Raw genomic sequence first — 20,683 nt, 5'->3', positions numbered from 1 at the left:
GCAGACAAACCTGGAGCGTGGAGAAACTCCAGGTGGTGGCGGCGGCAGCAAAGGCTCCCTCAGAGGGGGAAACGCCGTGCTTCAAAGGGTAGGGACTGAGGGCGGGGCCAGCAGTCCCTTTCCGCACCCTTCTCGGTCTCTGCCCCTTCTGGCCCGGCGTGAGCGCCACCCGCCTCACACCCGGTCGGCCGCAGGTTCCCATGGCTTCTCCACACCAATGGGCGTCGTGGAGGCGATGGTGGGAAATGTAGTTCCTGGCGAGCGCGGCGAGCGGGCTCCGCCGCGCTCGCCGACCACGATCCCCGACAGGCCTTGCGCCTACGGGTTGCTTTACGCCAGCCGGCGGGGTGGGCGGGGCTGCGGCCGGGGAGACGCGTCCCCAACGGCTCCCGCGGCGGTTCGAATTCGGTGCGGCGGGGATTCGCTGGTTCTCCGCGTTTTGTGTTTGATGCTTCCACGCCCGGGGCCGGGAGAGGGTCCGAGCCTTCCGAGCGCAGACGGGAGGGTGCAGCGCGCCGTCGTCGGGGGGTCTCTTTCTTCAACTATGACTTAGGTGGTGAGGGACTGCGCCTTGGCTGGTATAAACCGCCCTACCTGGGGGAGTTTTATTCCTTTTCCTCCCGGCAGCCTTGGGCAGGGACCGCCTTGCGCCCTTCGCCTGGCCCACGCTGAGCACGCCGCTCTTCCACGCTGTATTTTAGCTGCGGAAAGTGGGAGAGGAGAAGGTCCTTTTTTCCGCCGGTTTCCTGCAGAGGGTCGTGGGATCAACTCTGTCAAATTGAGCGTTCTTGAGACAGAACAATGTTATCTAAAGCTATGACTTCTTTACAAAATACGACAGCCTATTGTGTTAAATGCGGGGGGTAGGGTGGGAAGATAACACTTGTCCTTCGGTGTGATGAGATATTTGTGTGTATACAGCTACAAAGACATTGTTCTTAGAGCTAGAAAGTGACAGTGCCGGTACATAGGACAATGTGCCTTTCCACGTATATACTGCAATCCAGATAGGTTTCTGTAACTACTCTAAACTGAATGGGGGAGTAATGTTTACAGTAAATGGCCCTCTAGGAAAATGGAAGTATTTGAAGACCAAGAGTACTAATTGCCACTTGAGAAGAGTTAGAGAAATTTTTTCACTAAAATACACGCGAGAGGTTGGAAATAAGGTCTGATTTAGATGGAAAGAATAATAACGAACTGCAGTTCAGAATTTGTCCAAATTGTCTTTACCCTTTTTCCTTCACCATCCTACAGGGAGCTAGGTGATGTTGAAAAGGAGGATGGGGACCTGATTCATTTTTGTCTAGGAGTCTTCTTAAAAAGCAGAAGCAAATTTGTGGAAGCAAAGGGGAAAGAGGATAGAACCAGTTTGCCTATTAAGATTAGTATAGCATCTCATTTAATTTCCTGCCACAGTTTCTTTGAAGAAGGTGAGTTTTCTTTCCACCCTTCCTCACACATCTCAGAAATTCTGAGCGGGGAATACATTTATCAAGAAGGACAGTTTTGTAGTCATTTATTCATTCAGCAAATACTGAGCTGCTTCTGAGTGCATTATGGTCCTGAACACAATACCGAGGACTCCTAACCTTTTGGAGCTTGAGATGTAGTCACAGTTCTAAGAAGGGCAATGAAAGATGCTACAATGACAAAGGTAAATGAGATCTGAAGGAGGAATGTAATTTTAAGATTATACAGAAAGATCTACAGGAGTAGTAAGGATTATAAAGCCTTAGTTATTAATTACAATAATAAAATTTGGTCCTTTATTTTATTTTTTTATGTGCCAAATGATATTTAATAGAGTTTCACAACTCTGGAGATACTCATCAGTTGAAGAAGCAAGAGCTTTTCTTTGTATATTTCTGTGAGTTGACCTACCAAAGATTGTTTTGAGCTCTGTGATTGCAACATGTGAATGTTTTTAAAATTTTATAACTATTTTATAACGGTTGCAACAATAAATTCTCTCTGAGAAAATATGAATGACTGTAATGATACCATTTTATCAAATGTCAGAGTTTGCAACTTGATTATGAAAGTTCAGACACCTTGTGTTGAAACTGGTATATAGTATTTTGGGAAATTACAATGTGACATAACGAAAAGGCCTTTGCATCCTGAAACCTGGGTTCACATCCTGATTCCACCATTTGTGTAACCTTGAGCAAGTTATTTAACTTATCTGATTTTTAGTTTCTTCATCTGTAAAATGGAATGAAAATAGTTTACACAGTTAATTGTGCTTAGTAAGTAAGAAGCCCTGGTAGCACAGAGGTTAAACATTTGGCTGCTATTCAGAAAGGTTGGCGATTTGAACCCACCCGGCATCTCCTAAGGAGAAAGACTTGGCAATCTGCTGTAAAGATTACAGTTTAGAAAACTCTATGGGACAGCTCTCATGGGGTCACTGTGAGCTGAAAATCAACTCAGCAGCACCTAACAACAGCAACAGTATGTAGGTAAGATTAAATGTGCCTAGTAAAAAAAAAAAAAAACCCCAGTGCCGTTGAGTCGATTCCGACTCATAGTGACCCTATCAGGGGAACTGAAATGATTACAACCTGGCTAAAATAATAAAAACTTGATCCATTGAATTTGTATCTAGAACTTTGCATTATGGCTGTGTGCTGCAGAGAAATTCACTGTTATTGGTTTTTGTTTGTTTGTTTTAAACCACCATGAAAGATTTCACAACACTTAAAAATTTTTAAAAAGAAAAATAATGAGTTAAATTCTGTTAGTGTGAGACTGTTTTGAATGGCACCACAGAATCTCTCAGGCAAGGTAAAAGAAATTCATTTCTTTTTTTAAGAAATGGAATCTAATTCATCAGACTACTATAATAAAGACAATGAAGAAGAAAGTTTGCTTGCAAATGTTGCTTCTATAAGACATGAACTGAAGATAACAGAATGGAGTTTGCAGAATTTAGGGGAAGAGCTGTCCAGGTAAGTAAGTAAAATCACATACAGGATTCTCAGACTTTAATTTATCAATGTAAATGTATGAATTTCTGTATTACATCTTATGTTTCTAATACATCTCTAAAATACAGATACTTTTCAATAACATTAAACGACTCAGTTTAGGAAAAAAAAATGTTTTGAGCATAGTATATCTTAAATTATCATGACTTTTTAAAAAAGTCATAAGTAATCCTAGTTAGAGGTTCTGGAAATGCAAAGATTGTTAGTTTAAAATTATTTATGGTTTTTTAAAAAATTTAGTGGGAGCATTAAGTTCATAACTGAGAATCTAATTGGCTCCAGCATTTCAGATGTTTTTCTTTTTACTGTGTTGCTATATAAAAATTTGTAGTGAATCCTTAATCTAAGAACTAAATTTTTTTTTTTTTCTCCCCTAGTGTTAGTACAAGTGAAAATTCCGATTATGCCTGTAATCCCTCAAGGTTTGAAAGGCTCGTTTTGGAAGATCTTGCTCAGCCTCGCCACCCTGGACTATTGAATTACTCACCTTATAAAAAAGTTTGTAAACTGTCTGGTGGCAATACAGATTCTCATCAAAAGCCAAGAGATAAGGTTATTGTTTTTAGACCTGTCTACTGAAAGTGTTTTTTCTTCAGATACGCTATTTGTGTTTTCCATAGTCTTTTACTGTGGTGCTAAAGACTTGTTGAATTTAAATATAATTTTTGTTACTTTCTAACAAGAAAGTAGTTATCTTGGTGTATTACTGTATTTTTAAACTTCTATATTTGTTACCTTTTTGCAATAAATGACTTTGTTTTCTCAAGCCAATTATAATCCCCTTCATTTTAGCACTGTATTCTATACATGATTGGTAATCAGTTGTTTATTAAGTGGTTAACATATACTCACCCTTAAGTCTGAATCGGAAGCCCTGGTGGCGTAGTGGTTAAGTGCTACGGCTGCTAACCAAAGAGTCGGCAGTTCGAATCTGCCGGGTGCTCCTTGGAAACTCTTTGGGGCAGTTCTACTCTGTCCTGTAGGGTCGCTATCAGTCAGAATCGACTCGACCGCCCTGGGTGCTGGGTGGTGTAAGTCTGAATCAGGTGCTATGTGATAGCATGACTTGCTTCTCCTTTTGTTATCCCTAAGTTTTGTGGGTGATGTTAGACATCTTCTCCTGGTCTAGAACTCTCGCCCTGTGTCTACCAGTCTTTGTTTCTTATTCAACCCTGTTATCTATCTCCATGTATTTAATCCTTCTTCCTTTCCCAACTGTTTTATCTCCCTTTCCACTCTTCTTTCTGTTCTTTATCATCCCCCCCCAACACACATACACATTATAATCTTTTTAAATAAAAGTTTGCTGTTCCCACTTCAGAAAGTCAGCTATTGGTAGATTTTCTTTTTATAAGGAACCTGCTTAACGAGCCTATTTGTGCCTGTATTTTAAAAACTGAATTCGAATTCCATGTGTACAAAGCATATGTAATTCTGGGAAATTTGATCTCTATTGTCATTCAAACTGCTGATCGTTCTTGTATATATGCCTTAGTTGAAATTGTTGCGTTTTACCATAAGCAAAATCAAAACACAAATGACAAATTGGAGAGTAAAAAATATTGGTAATGCCTATTAAAGAAAGGGCTGGTGTCCCTAGTATATAAAGTGCTCCTAAAGTGAGAAGAAAGACAATAACAGTCCAGTAGAAAAATAGGCAAAAGACGTGAATAGAAAAAGAAATAATAAACAAATGAAAAGGTAATGAATTTCATTCATAGTAAGAGAAACTTAGAATGAAGCTGTACTTAGACACTATATCTTACAAATCAGATTGTTAAACATCCAGAAGTCTGGCACTTTGTTGGTGAGGTTGCTGGGAACAGCATTGCTTGTGGGAGTGCAAAATGATACAACCCTTGCAGAGAAGCATTCGACAATGTTTACCAAAATCATGGTTGTGTATACCCTTGACTTGGAAACCCCACTTCTGGAAATCTGTCCTACAGGCACACCCATACAAGTACAAAATGAGGCATTGTTTGTAATAAAAGATAAGAAATATAGGAATAGCTCAAGTGTCCAGTAATGGAATTGGTTGAATAAACTGTTTGATCCATGCAATGGAAACTACTCACCTAAGGAGGGGAAGAAAAAGGAGTTTCTCAATGTATTGATGTTGGAGAGATTGCTAGGACATATTGTTCAAGGATAACATGTGAGATACAGAATGATGTATATTATTCTAAATTTTTACAAGGAGGCAGGGGGATTTATTTAGAATTGCTTATCTATGCATGTGCAAACACTGGAAGATTAAAGAAGAAAATAATAAAAGGTTATCTACCTAGTAAGAATGGGAATGAGACTTAATGTGTGTACGTTTATGCAGTTTTGACTTTTTAATTGCATAAATATACTATTCAAGATAATAAAATTAATGTAAAGAAATGTTTTAAAGGTCACAACGCTCATTAAAATAGCAAAAATACATATACGAAAGAGTATAGTAAAATACATATGTACAGCTTAAAGTATAATTTATCATCCATTTTATTGTTGGTAAACATTTGGGTTATTTCCATTTACTGAGTTTTATGCCAGTGTCCATAAAAAAAAGCAAAAATACATATACGAAAGAGTATAGTAAAATACATATGTACAGCTTAAAGTATAATTTATCATCCATTTTATTGTTGGTAAACATTTGGGTTATTTCCATTTACTGAGTTTTATGCCAGTGTCCATAAGAGACAATAAATGGAAATAAGAAAGGCCTGGCAAAGTGCTTCCATAAAAATTACAGCCAAGAAAATCCAGTGGAGCAGTTCTACTCTGTAATGTGGTGTTGTCATGTATTAGAGGCTGACTTAACAGCAGCTAACAACAACAATGGACGATGTAGTTATGGGTATATCTTTTAAGTGCAAAAGTATAAAAGTGTCTAGCGGATTTATACCCAGGAGTGATGTTGTTGAGTCTTAGCATGTTTGAGTTTACAGGGTAATACCAAGTCATCTTTCAGAGCATGCCACTGTTTACCACCAGAGGGCACTGACTGCCTTACATCCCTGCCAACCCTCATTAAACATTTTAACTCTTCTTTTTCTGGGCTGCTTGGTCATTTTTTGTTAATTATATGCAGTGCTTAAATAATCCAAAATAGATTGCTCTTTTTCATTTTCAGGTGTCTTTTGCATTTTCTACCCCTATGGACCAGGAAATCAAAAGCCTTCGAGAGAAACTTAATAAACTTAGGCAACAGAATGCTTGTTTGGTCTCACAGAATCATTCTTTAATGACTAAAATAGAATCCATCCACTTTGAATTAACACAGTCAAAAGCAAAAGTATGTATCTTGATGTGATGACTATGTCAACAAAATAATTGTAATCATTTTAAGATTTATATTTGGAAAAATATTCCTTGTATTTTAATGTATTATATGTAGTAGTTTTATTATGATAACATAGTATCAACACATGAAATCAGAATTTTATGTAAATTTTATATCCGGAAGTGATTTAGGGGAGCTTGGATAGTCTTGACATCTGGATAAATCAGAGCTTTTGAGAAAGTTTTAGAATTCTCTCTTCGTGCAGTTTTATTATGCAGAGGAAGTGTAGCTTCTTTTTTAAAATAGTACGTTTTTATTGTTGAACTTTTAAAAAAATAGAAAAAGATGGAGAAAGAAAATTGCTCAGTTTCTACCATTGAGAAACCATCATTATTGATTTATTACATAGTTAAATTCAGACTGTTTGAATACTTTTGGTTTTTCCTATGTTTTTAACTTTACATTTTCTGATGTGGTTACATAGCTTTTTCTAATTACTTTTATGGTAGCATAACATTCCCTTATGTGCAATTATAATTTAGTTAATAATTCCTGTATTTAAGTAGTTTCCTATATTTTGCTGTGTATGTTAAAACAAAAAACCAAAATGTCCAGTCATATAAAAAAAAATGGTAAAGTAAATTATGTTATATCCATACAATGAATTGCTGTAAATCTATTTTAAATGAGGTAAATATACTGATACTAAGATGCAAACTTGTTTCACCTTTATGCAACTACCATGAGTGTAAGTGATGTAATATATGTAAAGGCACTTAGAACAGTGTCTGCACATAGCACTCAAAAACTGTTACCTAATACATATAGTGATAGAAAAATGTTACAGAAGTATGATGTAATATATGTAAAGGCACTTAGAACAGTGTCTGCACATAGCACTCAAAAACTGTTACCTAATACATATAGTGATAGAAAAATGTTACAGAAGTATATACATTTATATAATCTCTTAGTTTTGCTTTTTATAAAAAGTACATGTGTCTTTGTTTATGAGGTTGTATGTATGTAAACATACATGTGACTTGTGTAAAGATAGAATATGTATTCTCCACATTCTTGTTGATAATTTTGAGAGAGACTGGAGGTTCGAGTGGGCCTTTCACTCTACTTTTATAGATACATTGTTTTAATTAGAATTACCAGAGAGCTTTCCTTTCCTTTCCTGATTTTCATACAAAACAAAGTGCTATTGGAGATAATTTTAGACTGAGGAAGAGAAAATACAGCAATGAACATAAAACATTTTTGGTGTTTGGGATTATCTAGGATAGATTTCCAGAGGCGGAATGACCAAAGCACAGGGAAAGAATGTTTTTCAGTATTTACTGCACTTTGTCTATAGTCGGAAACCCTGGTGACATAGTGGTTAAGTGCTACGGCTGTTAACCAAACGGTCAGGAGTTTGAATCCGCCAGTGCTCCTTGGAAACTGTAGGACAGTTCTATTTTGTCCTATAGGGTAGCTATGAGTCAGAATTGACTCGACAGCAACGGGTTTGGTTTTGGTTTTGTATCTACAGTCAGTATTCTCTGTATTTTTTATTATTTGAGGGAAATTATTATTTTGTTTTTCTGGATTTCTCATGAGATTTAACTTTTCAGTGTATTTGTTTGCTTTTTAGAATTCCTCATCAACTATGGATGATCTGTCTTTTTAAAGTCATAGATGAGTAATTATTTCAAGTTAAAAGAGATGGAAAGAGAGTCTAATTAATAATTAACATTTTGATCACTTTAGACCCAGATATTTGTATTTTACTTCCTGTCTGACCTTTTGGTGTTTCATGTGTGCCACTACTGGAAGTCTTTCGCTGAAATTCCCTATTAATCAGTATATTCAAAATTTATGTTTTGGCAATGTTTGTAGTTGCACATCTGGAGCCTGGCCTCCTGTTCTTTTTGAGCTTATTGCCTGTGGGCCTGCAGTCCACCTACCATCCTGGGACTTCTCTTTGATCATCTTCTAAGTTGGATCTGTTTCCTGGATCCCATGTCTCCTTTCTTGGTTTTCTCTTTCTTTAATTGGAGCATACCTCCCAGTAGCTTCCTTGCCTGCCTAAAAATATCTTAATTTCTCCCCACACTTGATTGAATTCAGGGTTGAAAATTATTTTATCACAGACATTTTAGGGCATAGCTCGCTTGTCTAGCCTCCAGTGGTGCTCTGAAGAGTCTGATGCCATTGTGAATACTTTCCTTAGCATGTAATCTGTTTTCGTTTTTTCTCTTCATGGTAGCTTTTAGGATCTTCCCTCTTTCCCTGGTGTTTTAAAATTTCACAGTGATGTTTCTTATTCATTGTGCTGGACACACGAGGGCCCTTTGAGGCTGGAAAGTTATGTCCTTTGGTTCTGGAGATTTTTCTTTTTTGATATAATTTTCTTTTATCTTTCCTATTAGCGAAGGTTGGACCACTTGGATTAGTCCTCCAAGTCTTTTAATTTTTCTCTGGTATTTTCTGTCTGCTTGTCTTTTGGTTACACTTTCTAGGAGATTTCCTCAACATTATCTTCAGCACTTCTGTTGAATCTTTTATTTTGGCTGTCTCCCTCTTGCTCTCTTTGTTTGTTTTAGAGAGCTTTTTCTTGTTTGCTAATTGTTCTTTGCTTCATATTTAATGCCATCCATGTGCAGTATCCTTTCTTATCTCTGAAGATTTAATGATTTTTTTTGTGTGTGTGTGTTTGCCTTGCTTGCTCCAGTTACTTTTTCTTTGTTTTGGGCTCTGACTTTCCTGTTAGAAGCTTTCTTTAGGTGTTAGTAGACTGGCTATTTATATTTTAAGGGAAAGTTACTTAAACGCTGTTTGGAGGCACTGTGTGCAGTGGTGAAATTTGTTGTCAGGTATACTTCATTTTTGGGTGATGGTTGGGGAGGTGGCTTTTTTGTAGGGAGATGCTACCCCCATTCCCAACTAGTATCATTACATGACAGTTTTTTATTTGCAACTGTTGAGTTTCTCCAGCAAAGAATCCTTTGACTTCCCACCTATGGGATAGCCCTGAATGAAATGGAGCAGGAACCTGAGGTCTCACTGTTTTTTATTAATGCCCCTGTTTACAGCTCCACTTCATCCTTACCCATCATTCTACCTAGTGTCGCAGAGTCTCAAGACTTTCCTAATTTCTCCAGATAATAAATGGAGAAATTAGACGGGAGAGGCTTGGAATTTTCCCTGCTAGGCAGGCACCTGGCTGCTGGTGTTTTGGGAGTAGAAAAATGAGTGTTGGTACCTTGCCGCTGGTGTTTTGGGAGTAGAAAAATGAGTGTTGGCACCTTGCCGCTGGTGTTTTGAGAGTAGAAAAATGAATGTTGACCAGATCTACAGAGACTTTGAACTATATCCCTGGTTTTCCATCTTGGACCTCACCGCTGCCCTGTACTGTATCTTGTGCCTCCAAGTTCTAAGCGTCATCAGGGATAATTAGTGCTCTTATTGATAATTTCTTCAGCACCATTTAGGTTATGGATTCCCGCTGTGCTAAATAGTTGTATTCTCATCATCTCCCAGGTTGTGGGACTGCTATGTTTTCCTGTATTTTCTTGGTTTTCTCTAGTAAGCATGTATCCTAAAATTAGGTTTTTAATCATAAAAAGAGTCAAAAGGTATTTTCTTCTGTTTTTTAGTAGTTTGATATTTTACATTTGATTCTTCACGGGAAATTTATCTTCCTAGATTGCATCAGAGATTTTTTTTCAGAAATAGCTAACCAGTTATCCTGGATATTAAATTAGGGGTAATGGCAGGGGCTTAGATGCTAAGACTTAACTTATGGTGATGACATGCCCATGTAAATGCTTGTTTGTCAAAAGAATAGCTAGGGTGAGCTTTATACTTGACCAGTGATTGGGCGGTCCTATTTAACCTTCTCATCTGACAGTAAAAGAAACTAAGGACCAAATAGATTAACATATTTTCTGAAAGTAAGTGTTTTAAAATTGTTTTTATGTTTTAGGTTTCTATACTTGAGTCTGCTCAACAACAGGCAGCCAATGTCCCAATCTTAGAAGAACAGATTATAAATTTGGAAGCAGAAGTTTCAGCCCAGGATAAAGTTTTGAGGTAAGTATACTTTTTATAACTTATTTCATTTTATTGTGTTTTAAGTGAAAGTTTAGACGGCAGATTAGATTCCATTTAACAATTTTTGTACAAATTGTTCCATGACATTGGTTACAATTTCCACAATGTGTCAACATTCTCATTATTTCTATTGTTTATTCTCTTTCCATTGATCTAGCTTCCCTTCCCCTCCTTGCCTTCTTATCTTTGCTTTTGGGTGAATGTTGACTGTTTGGTCTCATATAGTTGGTTGTTTATTTTATAAGCCAATCTGTTTTTTGGCTGAATGGTGACCTCCAGAAATAGCTTCTGTTCCAAGTTCAAGGGGTATCTTAGGGCAGTAGTCTCGGGGGTTCCTCTAGCCTCTGTCAGTCCAGTAGGCCTGGCTTTGTTTTAGGAATTTGAATTTTGTTCTATGTTTTTCTCCCATTTTAACTAGGACTTTGTATTATATCCCAGGTCAGAGCAGTCAGTAATAGTAGCTGGGCTCCATCTGGTTTTTCTGTTCTCAGGCTAGAAGAGGCAGTGGTTCGTGTAGGCTGCTAGTCCTGTAGACGAGTTTCTAGTTTGAGTCTTTGGTTTCCTTCATTCTCTTTTGCCCTAGACAAGTAGAGATCAATAGTGGTATCTAAGACAACCACTCGCAAGCTTTCAAGACCCCAGATGCTACTCACCAAACTAGGATGTAGAACATTATCTTTATAAATACTTTTTATAGCTTTTAAAACTTTATTTCCTACTTCTGCTTTTTGTTGTATCTTGATAAATCTTGTCCCCTACCCTACCTGATAAATCTGTAGTGGCCTAATAGTGTGTAGGTGTCTTAGAACTTGGGAATTTAACTTACCCGAAGTGCACTTTTTGGTCCATCATACTTCCTTTTAGCTGCAGGTTACGTACACTACCTGGGGCTAAAAAAGACAATCTACCGTGAGGTTCTTATTTTCATGCTTTTATTATATTTTAATTAATTAATTTTCTTGATTCTATGTAGCAATATATGCTCAGTGCTTTAATAGGTGTTTAAGAAATAAAATACAAGGAATCCAGACAGTTTATAATTTATCTTCTGCTTTGAATAAAATGGAAAGTATGTGTACAAAATAGCATATAACTCTATTTGTGTTTCTCAAAGGACCAGCAGCACTAGCATCATCTGGAAACTTGTTAGAAATCCAAATTCTCATGTCCCATCTCAGACTTACTGAATCAGAAAAGATGAGAAATGAGACCCTGCAATCTGTGTTCTAACAAGTGTTATTCTGATACATGCTTAGGTTGTCTTTCATGTCCATCAGAGTTTTGTAACTTTAATGCATATGTTAAGTTTATTCCTTGATATTTCTGGTTGTTGTGCATTTTCTCCATTTTGTTCATTACTAGTATATAGGAAGGCTACTGGCTTTTGTGTAATTATTTTTTTGGACTATTTGTCACTCTCTTTCCTAATAATGGAAGCCCTGGTGGCATAGTGGTTAAGTACTACAGCTGCTAACCAAAAGGTCAGCAGTTCGAATCCTCCAGACGCTCCATGGAAACTCTATGGGGCAGTTCTACTCTGTCCTGTAGGGTTGCTATGAATAGGAATCGGCTTGATGGCACTGGGTTTGGTTTTTGGTTCCTAATAACTTTTCATTTTGATTTTCTTGGGTTTTCCATGTAGATAGTGATACTATCAGGAAATAAAGAATATTTTGTTTTTCCTTTCCAACATTTACGCTTCTTACAACTTTGTGTTTCTGCCTTTTTGCATTGAGTAGAATTGTCAGAATAGTCTTAGGATGTAGTGGTGATAACAGTCATCCGTATCTGGTTTCTGAACTACTTGACAATGCTTCTTGTATCTGACCATGAAATCTGATGTGAGCTGTTGTTCAGATATATTTATCATTTCATGAAAGAATTCTTTTGTTTCAAATAAAAACTCTTGGTTTATAAGTGATGAATATGATGCCTTTTCTCTACCTCTTATCGTTACGTATTTGTTTCTCTTAACTCATTGATTTATTTTGCATACCTGGAGTGATCTCTTTAATAGCCTTTTAAAATACCCTTTGTTTTATAGAGAGGCAGAAGATAAATTAGAGCAGAGCCAAAAAATGGTGATTGAAAAGGAACAGAGTTTGCAGAAGTCTCAAGAGGAATGTATAAAGTTGAAGGTGGACTTACTTGAACAAAGTAAACAAGGAAAGAGGTATGTGTTTTTAAAGAAAGTATTTTTACTTGTGGAGGAGAAAGAGGATATATTACATATTTTAAATCATCATTAATTGAAGTAAAACATTTTAACAATGTGGCAATAAAATAATTTTTTTTTCCACTTTTCGTTAAAATTTTTACATGTGGATTTTCTGTTATTGGTGTTCTGGATTGAGGTTAATTTCTAGAAGCTTTAAACGTTCAGTTTAAAATACTAATAGGAAAAGCTTTTACAATAATATTACCTGTAATAAGATTAAATAAAATACTATATGAACTCCATAAGAAAATTTTGCCTCATAGATATAATAGAAAAACGAACTCAATTCATAAGAAGGTGGCTGGATTTTCCTCTAGGAATACATAAGAAAGAATACAAAGATACCTGTTTTGTATAAACTGTGTCTTGAAGTAAGGTTTTGTAAGTAGCACTGACCAATGGACTATTAACTTCAAATGCCAGTTAACTTTTAAACTAATCAATATTTGATATTTTTAAGTCTAAATTAATGAGATACTACAACATATTATCATAATAACACTTATAAACAGTTTTTATATGGGGTAAAATCACCTGTATTCTTTGATAGCAAAAAGTATTTTTTAAAGATTTATAGTACAATTTAAATAAATTAGGAGTTTTCATAAGGAGGTTAAATATTTGTTTGCTTGTGCACTTAAATTCTCCCAAGCCCCTCTAAACCTAACTATAAGTCATTTTTTCATACTGATGGTTTAGAAGAATATTTTCCCAGCAGCATTTGGTTAGCCTAGTTACAATGTGTTTGGTTGGCAGTATTGCTCAGTGGAAGATGTTTGGATGTTGGAGGCAGACAGCCAGATTCTACCTCTCAGCGACTTTGAGGTTTTAGGCAAACTGTTTACCCTTCCTGAATCTCAGTTTTTTCATTTATTAAATCAAGATGATATTGTCTACTTTGTAAGATAAATGTGAGGATTAAATGAAAAAGGCAAATGTATCTAATATATAATAAACACTAAACAAATTATAGCAATCACTACAGTTGTAAACTGTGGTGGTTAAATATTCTGAAATTCAGACTTTATTTATTCAGGTAAGCTTTGTACACAGTTATTTAAAATAGTAAGATAATGCTACCTGAAGAGCAGCCTCTTAATAAAACTGATAAGAAAAAGTACAGAGGAAGAGTTAACTAGTTCTGTCTGTAGGACTTATGTAAGAGATGATTTTTAGGGTAGAGTATGAATTTTGCTTTCACAAGGTGAATAAGGGCTCCACACATTTTGGGCAGGATGTGCAAAGGTATAAAATAACTACCATTTTTAGAGATGTTATAAATGTGAAAACAATGTGCCTCTTAGATGAATGAAATACGTGCTATTTGTGGAAATGGGTTAGCATGTGAAAGTACGAAGTGTATGGAAATAAAAAAACATTGCATTCAGTATAGGGTTACTTCTGTGGAAGAAGTGGGGAGAGTAAGATTTGAAAGGGACACACAGAGGCCTCAACTTTATCTGTATTTTTTTTTTTTTCCTTAAAATAAAAAAGGCTACATGAAGCAAAAATAGCAAATAGTTAAGATTTGTGAAAGCTAGGTTGGGAGTACATGGATATATTTATCCATGCTTTTCTGTGTAGCTAAAATATGTTATGATTTTTTTTTTAATTGGAGATGAGAAAGAGTAGTAAGTATAAAGTAGGTAAGCTTGACTTGAAAGGAAGTATGATAGAGGAAAGCATAATCTCTAGGGAAGTTTTTTGTTTAAGAAATACAGATGTCTTTTGCTGTCTGAACGCTAGTTATGCAACCTCAGCAATGGAATACATTTTCAGACAAACCCCTCAAATGTGTTTAAAAAAACAAAAAAAACACTCTTGTGATTCTGACACATAGTGACCCTATAGGACAGAGTAGAACTGCCCCATAAGATTTCCAAGGCTGTAAATCTTTACAGAAACAGACTGCCACATCTTCCTCTTGCAGGAGCAGCTGGTGGGTTCAAATCTCCGACCTTTCAGTAGCAACCAAGCGCTTAACCATTGGACCACCAGGGCTCCTCTTAGTGTAGAGACCCTTTCTATTCTTTATCTGAAACCCTGGAACCAGACAGACATCCCGAATATCACAGTTGCTATCCAAACCTAAGAATCACATAGATTTAGGAAGTGAAGGATACATCCACTTGAATTTGTTTATAGTTGTAGCAAAGACCTGAAAGTATTACGTATTATATTTTATTTCTTTTTCGTATCGATATCTTACGGTGAGTTTTTTTTTCTTGCACTCTAGATGAAGGTTTACAGAACAGATTAGTTCTCGTTAAACAGTACACATGTTGCTCTGTGACATTGGTTGACAACCCCACGACATGTCAGCACTCTTCCTTCTCAACCTTGGGTTCCCTATTACCAGCTTTTCTGTCCTTTCTTGCCTTCTAGTCCTTGCCCTTTAGTCTTGTTTTGTTTTATGGGCCTGTCCGCTCTTTGGCTGAAGGGTGAACCTCAGGAGTGACTCATTAACAATGAGCAAAAAGGGTGTCCAGGGGCCATACTCTGAGGGTTTCTCCAGTCTCTGTCAGGTCAGCAAGTCTGGTCTTTTTTTTTAGTTAGAATTTTGTTCTACATTTTTCTCCAACTCTGTCCGGGACCCTCTATTGTGATCCCTGTCAGAGCAGTGAGTGGTGGTAGCTGGCCACCATCTAGTTATACCGGACTCAGTCTGGTGGTAGATGTGGTCCATTAGTCCTTTGGACTAATCTTTCCCTTGTATCTCTAGTTTTCTTTGTTCTCTGGGGTGAGACCAGTGGAGTATCCTAGATGGCTGCTCACAGGCTTTTAAGACTGCAGATGCTACTCACCAAAGCAGAATGTAGAACATATTGTTTATAAACTATGTTTTGGCAGTTGAGCTACACATTCCCCAAGACCATGATCCCCACAGCCCTCAGCCCAGTAATTCAGTCCATGAGGAAATTATTATAATCTAATCTTCATTTTTCATTTTTTTAGTTTAGACCTAATACTCTTGTTTAATACAGAGAAGTCTGCAACTTATTCCTTATAATTAAATATAGGTTACTCTGGAACTTAACTATTCAAATGTAGAGCATTCTTTACGTTTATCCTTATCCTTTTGTTGATTTTAGGGCTGAACGACAAAGGAATGAAGCACTATATAATGCTGAAGAGCTAAGTAAAGCTTTCCAACAATATAAAGAAAAAGTGGCTGAAAAACTGGAAAAGGTATGAGGTAGTTGTGCAAATTCAGTGTTTTGTATTGCTGTCACTATTCTAGAAATAAAGGTACATATAAATAGAATACATTTATGGTTAAAGCAGGGAGTGATTTTTATCAGAGTAATTTGATCAATAATAAAATCATCGAACAATTTGTAAATATGGATGATTGATGTTCACCAGTCTTTGTATAATCAGCAATAACTTTTTATTTATCTAAAAAGGGAAAAGTATGCAGTGGAGACAAGTGAAGGGACAAAATACAGAGAAAGATGAGGTAGGTGAATGGAGGTTGGAGGTATAGAAGTAGAATCAAGAAATTTATTCCCATCACCTCAATGAAAATGAAGGCAGAGTAGATTATGTAGCCCTCGACTGGCCTTTCTGGACCTGCCATCCTGGGAGGGGCTCACTTCTGACTCTCAGAAGGAAGGTTTCATGAACAGATTCTACATAGTAATACAGCGGTAATCAGACTTGTGTGGAGGAAGGTCACAGGTTATATATTCATATGTTGAACTCAATATCAAGAAATACTGATATGGAAGTCTTCCATCTTGAAATAATAATTGAAGCAGCAGAAGTTAATGATTTTGTTTAAAGAAAGATAAAAGGGCAGAAGAAAGAATACTTAAGGAGAAGGGGAGAGTAGGAAGATTCAGAGTGTAGGTAGCTGAAGAATGCTGATTTACTAAACCGTTACCAAATTTCCACTATGTGCCAGGTGCTGTGGTAGTTCTCTGGGAGAGTCAGTATTATATTGCACATGATACTTACTCTAAAGAGTTCACAGTCCAGTAAGATTAACAAGTATGTAAGCAAATAATTTCAGTATTTTGAAATAAGAAATACAGTAAAAGGAAGTGGTAGTTATGGTAGGGTGGCATAAAGAGGGGTTTACTGAACGCGAAGGCCTAGAGAAGGCTTCACAGAGTAGGAAGTGCGTGAGCTGCTAGAGTTTGTTGAAGATTTTGGTGTTTCATTGAATAGTGTTAAGCAGGGAAAATGATCAGTTCTATGTCTTAGGAATCTCACTCTTTTATCATTGTGAAAGATGTATTGGAAAGGTAAGAGACAAATTAGGGAGACTCAGAGACCAGGCAAGAGATATTGAAGGTGATGGAGCTTGGGAGGTAGATGTAAGAGATACTAAGACGGGAGAATCAGTGGAATCTAAAGACCACTTAAATATATTAGAGATAGCAGGAGAGAGGGAAGAATCTAGGCGGTCTGTAGGTTACTGGTTTGAGTGATTGGTGGATAACTGCATCATGAATCAAAATAGACAATTTTGTTAAAAAAAAAAAAAAGATAGATCTATTTTGGAAATGTCTATAGAATACCCAGATTTAGGTTTCTTGTGGGTATTTGAATCTACAGGTCAGGTCTTCAGCATTGAAATTTGGACTAACTAGTTGCTGTCAAGTTACTTCCAACTCATGGCAAGACCGTGTGTATCAGAGTAGAACTGCTTCATATGGTTTTCAAGGCCGTGACCTTTCAGAAACAGATCACCAGGCCTTTCTTTGGAGGTGCCTCTGGGTGGGTTTGAACCACCATCCTTTCAGTTAGTAGTCTAATGCTTAATCATTTGTACTACCCATGGTCTCCTGAAATCTGGACTAGAGCTGCAGACTTAAGAATTGACTATGTTTAAGTGGTAGAAGCCTTGAACATTGATGAAAGAAGTTTATATAGAAGAGGATGAAAATACAACCCTGGGAGATATTTAAAGACAGGTGGAGTAGCTTTTGAAAAATACTAAGAAGTGATCAAAGAGGTTGGAGAATCGGGAAAGTGTAATCATGAAAGCAAAGACAGTACAGCATTTTTAAAATTAGTTGGTCCTCAGTACAGATGTTGCTGAATGGTCAGGAAAAATGAGGATTGAGATGAGGCTGTTGATTTTTATGATTCGAGAATCATTGGATACTGTGTAGAGAGCAGCTTTATTAAAGTAATAGGGATAGAAGACACAACCTCTGAATTGGGAGACATGAGAAAGGAGACAGTAGAGGTAGTTAACAGCCTATTTAAGATAGGTAAAAAGGAAAGAAGTGGGGGAGTGGAGAAGTAGAAAGAAGATAGGTCAAGGAATATAGTTTTTAGGACTAGGTTTGAAGGACAGGAGCCAGTGGAGAAGGCAGCAAGGGGAGATTGAAGATGCTGAAATTATAGGGAATGGAAGATGACACAAGAGACTGAACGGTATGTGAGGTGGGGGCCCAAGAGCGGAAGTAAGATATTTTTAAATGGCAGGAGGACATTTCTTTCTTTTAAGAGAAAAAAGTAGATTAAAATATAGAAAAAAATTTTGGGTACAAGGAAGAAGGAAAATTGAAGAATTTTGAATTAAATATTTTGAGTTAAATGGTACTGAAGTGATTTTCATAGCCATAAATAAGGGTGATGGGAGGGACATTGGAGGATTGGGGTGAGTGCTTCTCATACATAGTTGTAATAAGAAAATAGCTAAAGCTTTCAAAGGGAACATATAAGAAGAGATGGGCAGAGTAGAAAATGACCAGTTAATAAAAAGAAACGAAGAAGGTACGAGTGGCCTGAGCCAAGTATATCACAATAACTGAAGAATAAAAGAGTTTAAAGGAGAAGTTGCCAACCATGTTAGTTACTAAGATCAAGATGGAGGCTTGTGTTTGGCCTTGAAGAGGTCATTCCTTTGCAGTAAAACTGTAAATACCACTTAGCACTGTAAAAGGTTAAGATTCCATTAAATACTGAAATTAATCAGTTATTCAGATCACTGTTTGAAAAACCTTGAAGAAGGCCTCTGTGGGAATGGAGTGTGGTAGAAGGAATTTCTACAAAGGTTATCTGTAGGGACAGTAGAATACCTAGTAGTGGTAATCGAAGGGTATTTTGGGGGAGAGGGAAGGATTTAGATGGAAGAGAGGAAAATGTAAGAAACAGTTGTTACACGCTTTTCCTAGGATTATCAATTTCAAACTGTGCTCAGCAGAGCCCTACGGTTTGGTGAATGTAATAAAGGGTAACAAAGGAAGAGGGGCAGAAAGCCCTCTCTGCCCAGTCGTTAACTCCCACCTCTTCAGCCTGGGTGCTTTGTTTTTATGTGTTTTCCATTTGGGGCTGTGATTTCAGTGGAAGTTTTTTGTGGCTAGTACCTCAAAAATTAATTCTTTAGAATATTTGCACTGAAATTAACATACAGTAACTTGAGCGCTGCATTTGCTTGAGTTACCTGACTTGTCCATGTGAGGCCAGGGCACTGTTAATTTCAGGTGACAGCGCCATTGTCCCTGTCTGTCATAGCCAGTTAAGGAATTCTGGACAGGCGTAGCTGACATCCTTTTTCTTGCCTTATGTTACTGTCCAGGAACATCAACTTTGCTCCTTCCTTTTCACTACAAAGCTGGGGGCTTAAATTTATGGAATTCTTAGTCCACTCTCTAGCTTATTTCTGACATCACTACTTACATTATTGGTTTTAATTTTAGCTTGAAATGACTACATTAATATGTCCACTTAAAACAAATATTGTTTTAGGTTCAAGCTGAAGAAGAAATATTAGAGAAAAATCTAATTAACTGTGAAAAAGAAAATAAAAGACTACAGGAAAAGTGTGGCATATATAGAAGTGAAGTTGAAATTCTGAAAGAGAAATTAAGGTACAGTATCCTGTTGTAGAAAAAGATTTTTGTGTGGAAATGGGAAAAAAATTTTAAAAAACTGAAGCATTTAAAAACTTAATATTTTGTATATTATAATCTTAAATTATGTAGGAAGATAAAATTCATAACTGAAACAGTTTTCTAGGTATAAAGTTAAAATTTTAAATTTAGTGAAATGTGTTAATATACTTGTAAGTATAAAGCAATACTAATCAAACATATTTGTTTTGTGTATAAGTAGAGAGAATTAACATAGACATAATGTCCTTGCATGACCACATTAGGTAGCTAGTGAAATATGTTTATCAGATGCTCAAATAAAAAATTTCAAATCATGAAGAATCACCTAGTCCAACTTTCTCATTTTATAAATGAAGGAACTGAGGCCCAGAGGATAACCATTATTTGTCCAAGAAAGATCAAGGATGAGAACCTATGTCTTCTGACTTCTGTGCTCACTCAACTATATGACGCTGCCCTCCTGAAACTAAACTCTTTCAAGTTTCATGGGTTAATATTAACTAGTCCTTATCACCTCAGACTATTACTTTAAAAAAAAAAGGGCGGGGGAGCAATCAGAATAACTGGTTTGTCAGATTTCAACAATATTTCTTAATGGTGGTACATTTAGTATTTTTGCCAAGGTGGCAGGAATAAAAATAGTTTTTATGATAGCTATGTTATGTAATTAAGAGTATTTCCTAGGATTGGATACTACCACTTGCAAGATCTATTTTTAACAAAGAAAAATGCTGATAATTAAACTATGACACATGCTTTTCACTTAAAATTTTATTTTATACTTCATTGAAGAATTTTTTTGCATTCATTTAGATATGATTTTTAAATCATATGTTACTTTTGTATAAAAAGGAAAATATACGTGAAATCAGTTGGTTTCACTTCACACATTCAGAGCCTGACCTCTTTAATCATTTCTCACAGATGTCCAAGTTTTTCTACACAGTATCTTCCTATACGCCATCAAGAGTGTTGCTGATGTAATATTTCTTAAAAGAATTCTTTTAAGAATTCAAAGTCATTGATGCTGGGCTCTTAAGCTGACTTACAGTTATGTAGAGTCAGTCTACTTCTGACTCCTTTTTCAGGAATCTTGCTGCCAACATCTAATTTACCATCTACCCTACTCCTCTCCACAACCATTTGGTTACAAAAAAAAAAAAAAAAAACAAACCCAACCTGGTTACTAGGGCGTTTAAAGTGCTTCATTGTTGTCTCTTGATTTTTCTTACCAGTT

At 36.5% G+C, this 20,683-nt stretch overlaps 1 protein-coding gene across 13 annotated transcripts in view; it reads left to right on the top strand.

The window, feature by feature from the left end:
• The first annotated feature begins 5 nt into the window (after positions 1-5).
• CCDC18 (coiled-coil domain containing 18) overlaps positions 6-20,683 on the top strand; it is a 198,758-nt gene continuing 178,080 nt past the window's right edge. For 7 of the 13 annotated variants that reach the window (XR_007516706.1, XM_049879760.1, XM_049879761.1 and 4 more), the window contains exons 1-8: positions 887-1,433; positions 2,819-2,954; positions 3,371-3,545; positions 6,121-6,282; positions 10,247-10,353; positions 12,419-12,547; positions 15,685-15,781; positions 19,301-19,422. Coding sequence is in view for 12 of the 13 variants with exons in the window: in XM_049879760.1 (XP_049735717.1) it covers positions 1,181-1,433; positions 2,819-2,954; positions 3,371-3,545; positions 6,121-6,282; positions 10,247-10,353; positions 12,419-12,547; positions 15,685-15,781; positions 19,301-19,422 (1,181 nt within the window). In the remaining variant the exon portion in view is untranslated. Of the gene's footprint in view, positions 89-360; positions 557-886; positions 1,658-1,848; positions 1,871-2,818; positions 2,955-3,370; positions 3,546-6,120; positions 6,283-10,246; positions 10,354-12,418; positions 12,548-15,684; positions 15,782-19,300; positions 19,423-20,683 lie in introns of those variants that run through there. The other 6 variants (XM_049879768.1, XM_049879765.1, XM_049879767.1 and 3 more) reach the window with 6 other exon arrangements.

This window comes from Elephas maximus, chromosome 3 (assembly GCF_024166365.1).
Source record: "Elephas maximus indicus isolate mEleMax1 chromosome 3, mEleMax1 primary haplotype, whole genome shotgun sequence".
NCBI lineage: Eukaryota > Metazoa > Chordata > Mammalia > Proboscidea > Elephantidae > Elephas > Elephas maximus.
Note: the sequence above shows the minus strand (reverse complement) of the source record. Positions and strands in the feature narration are given on the sequence as shown.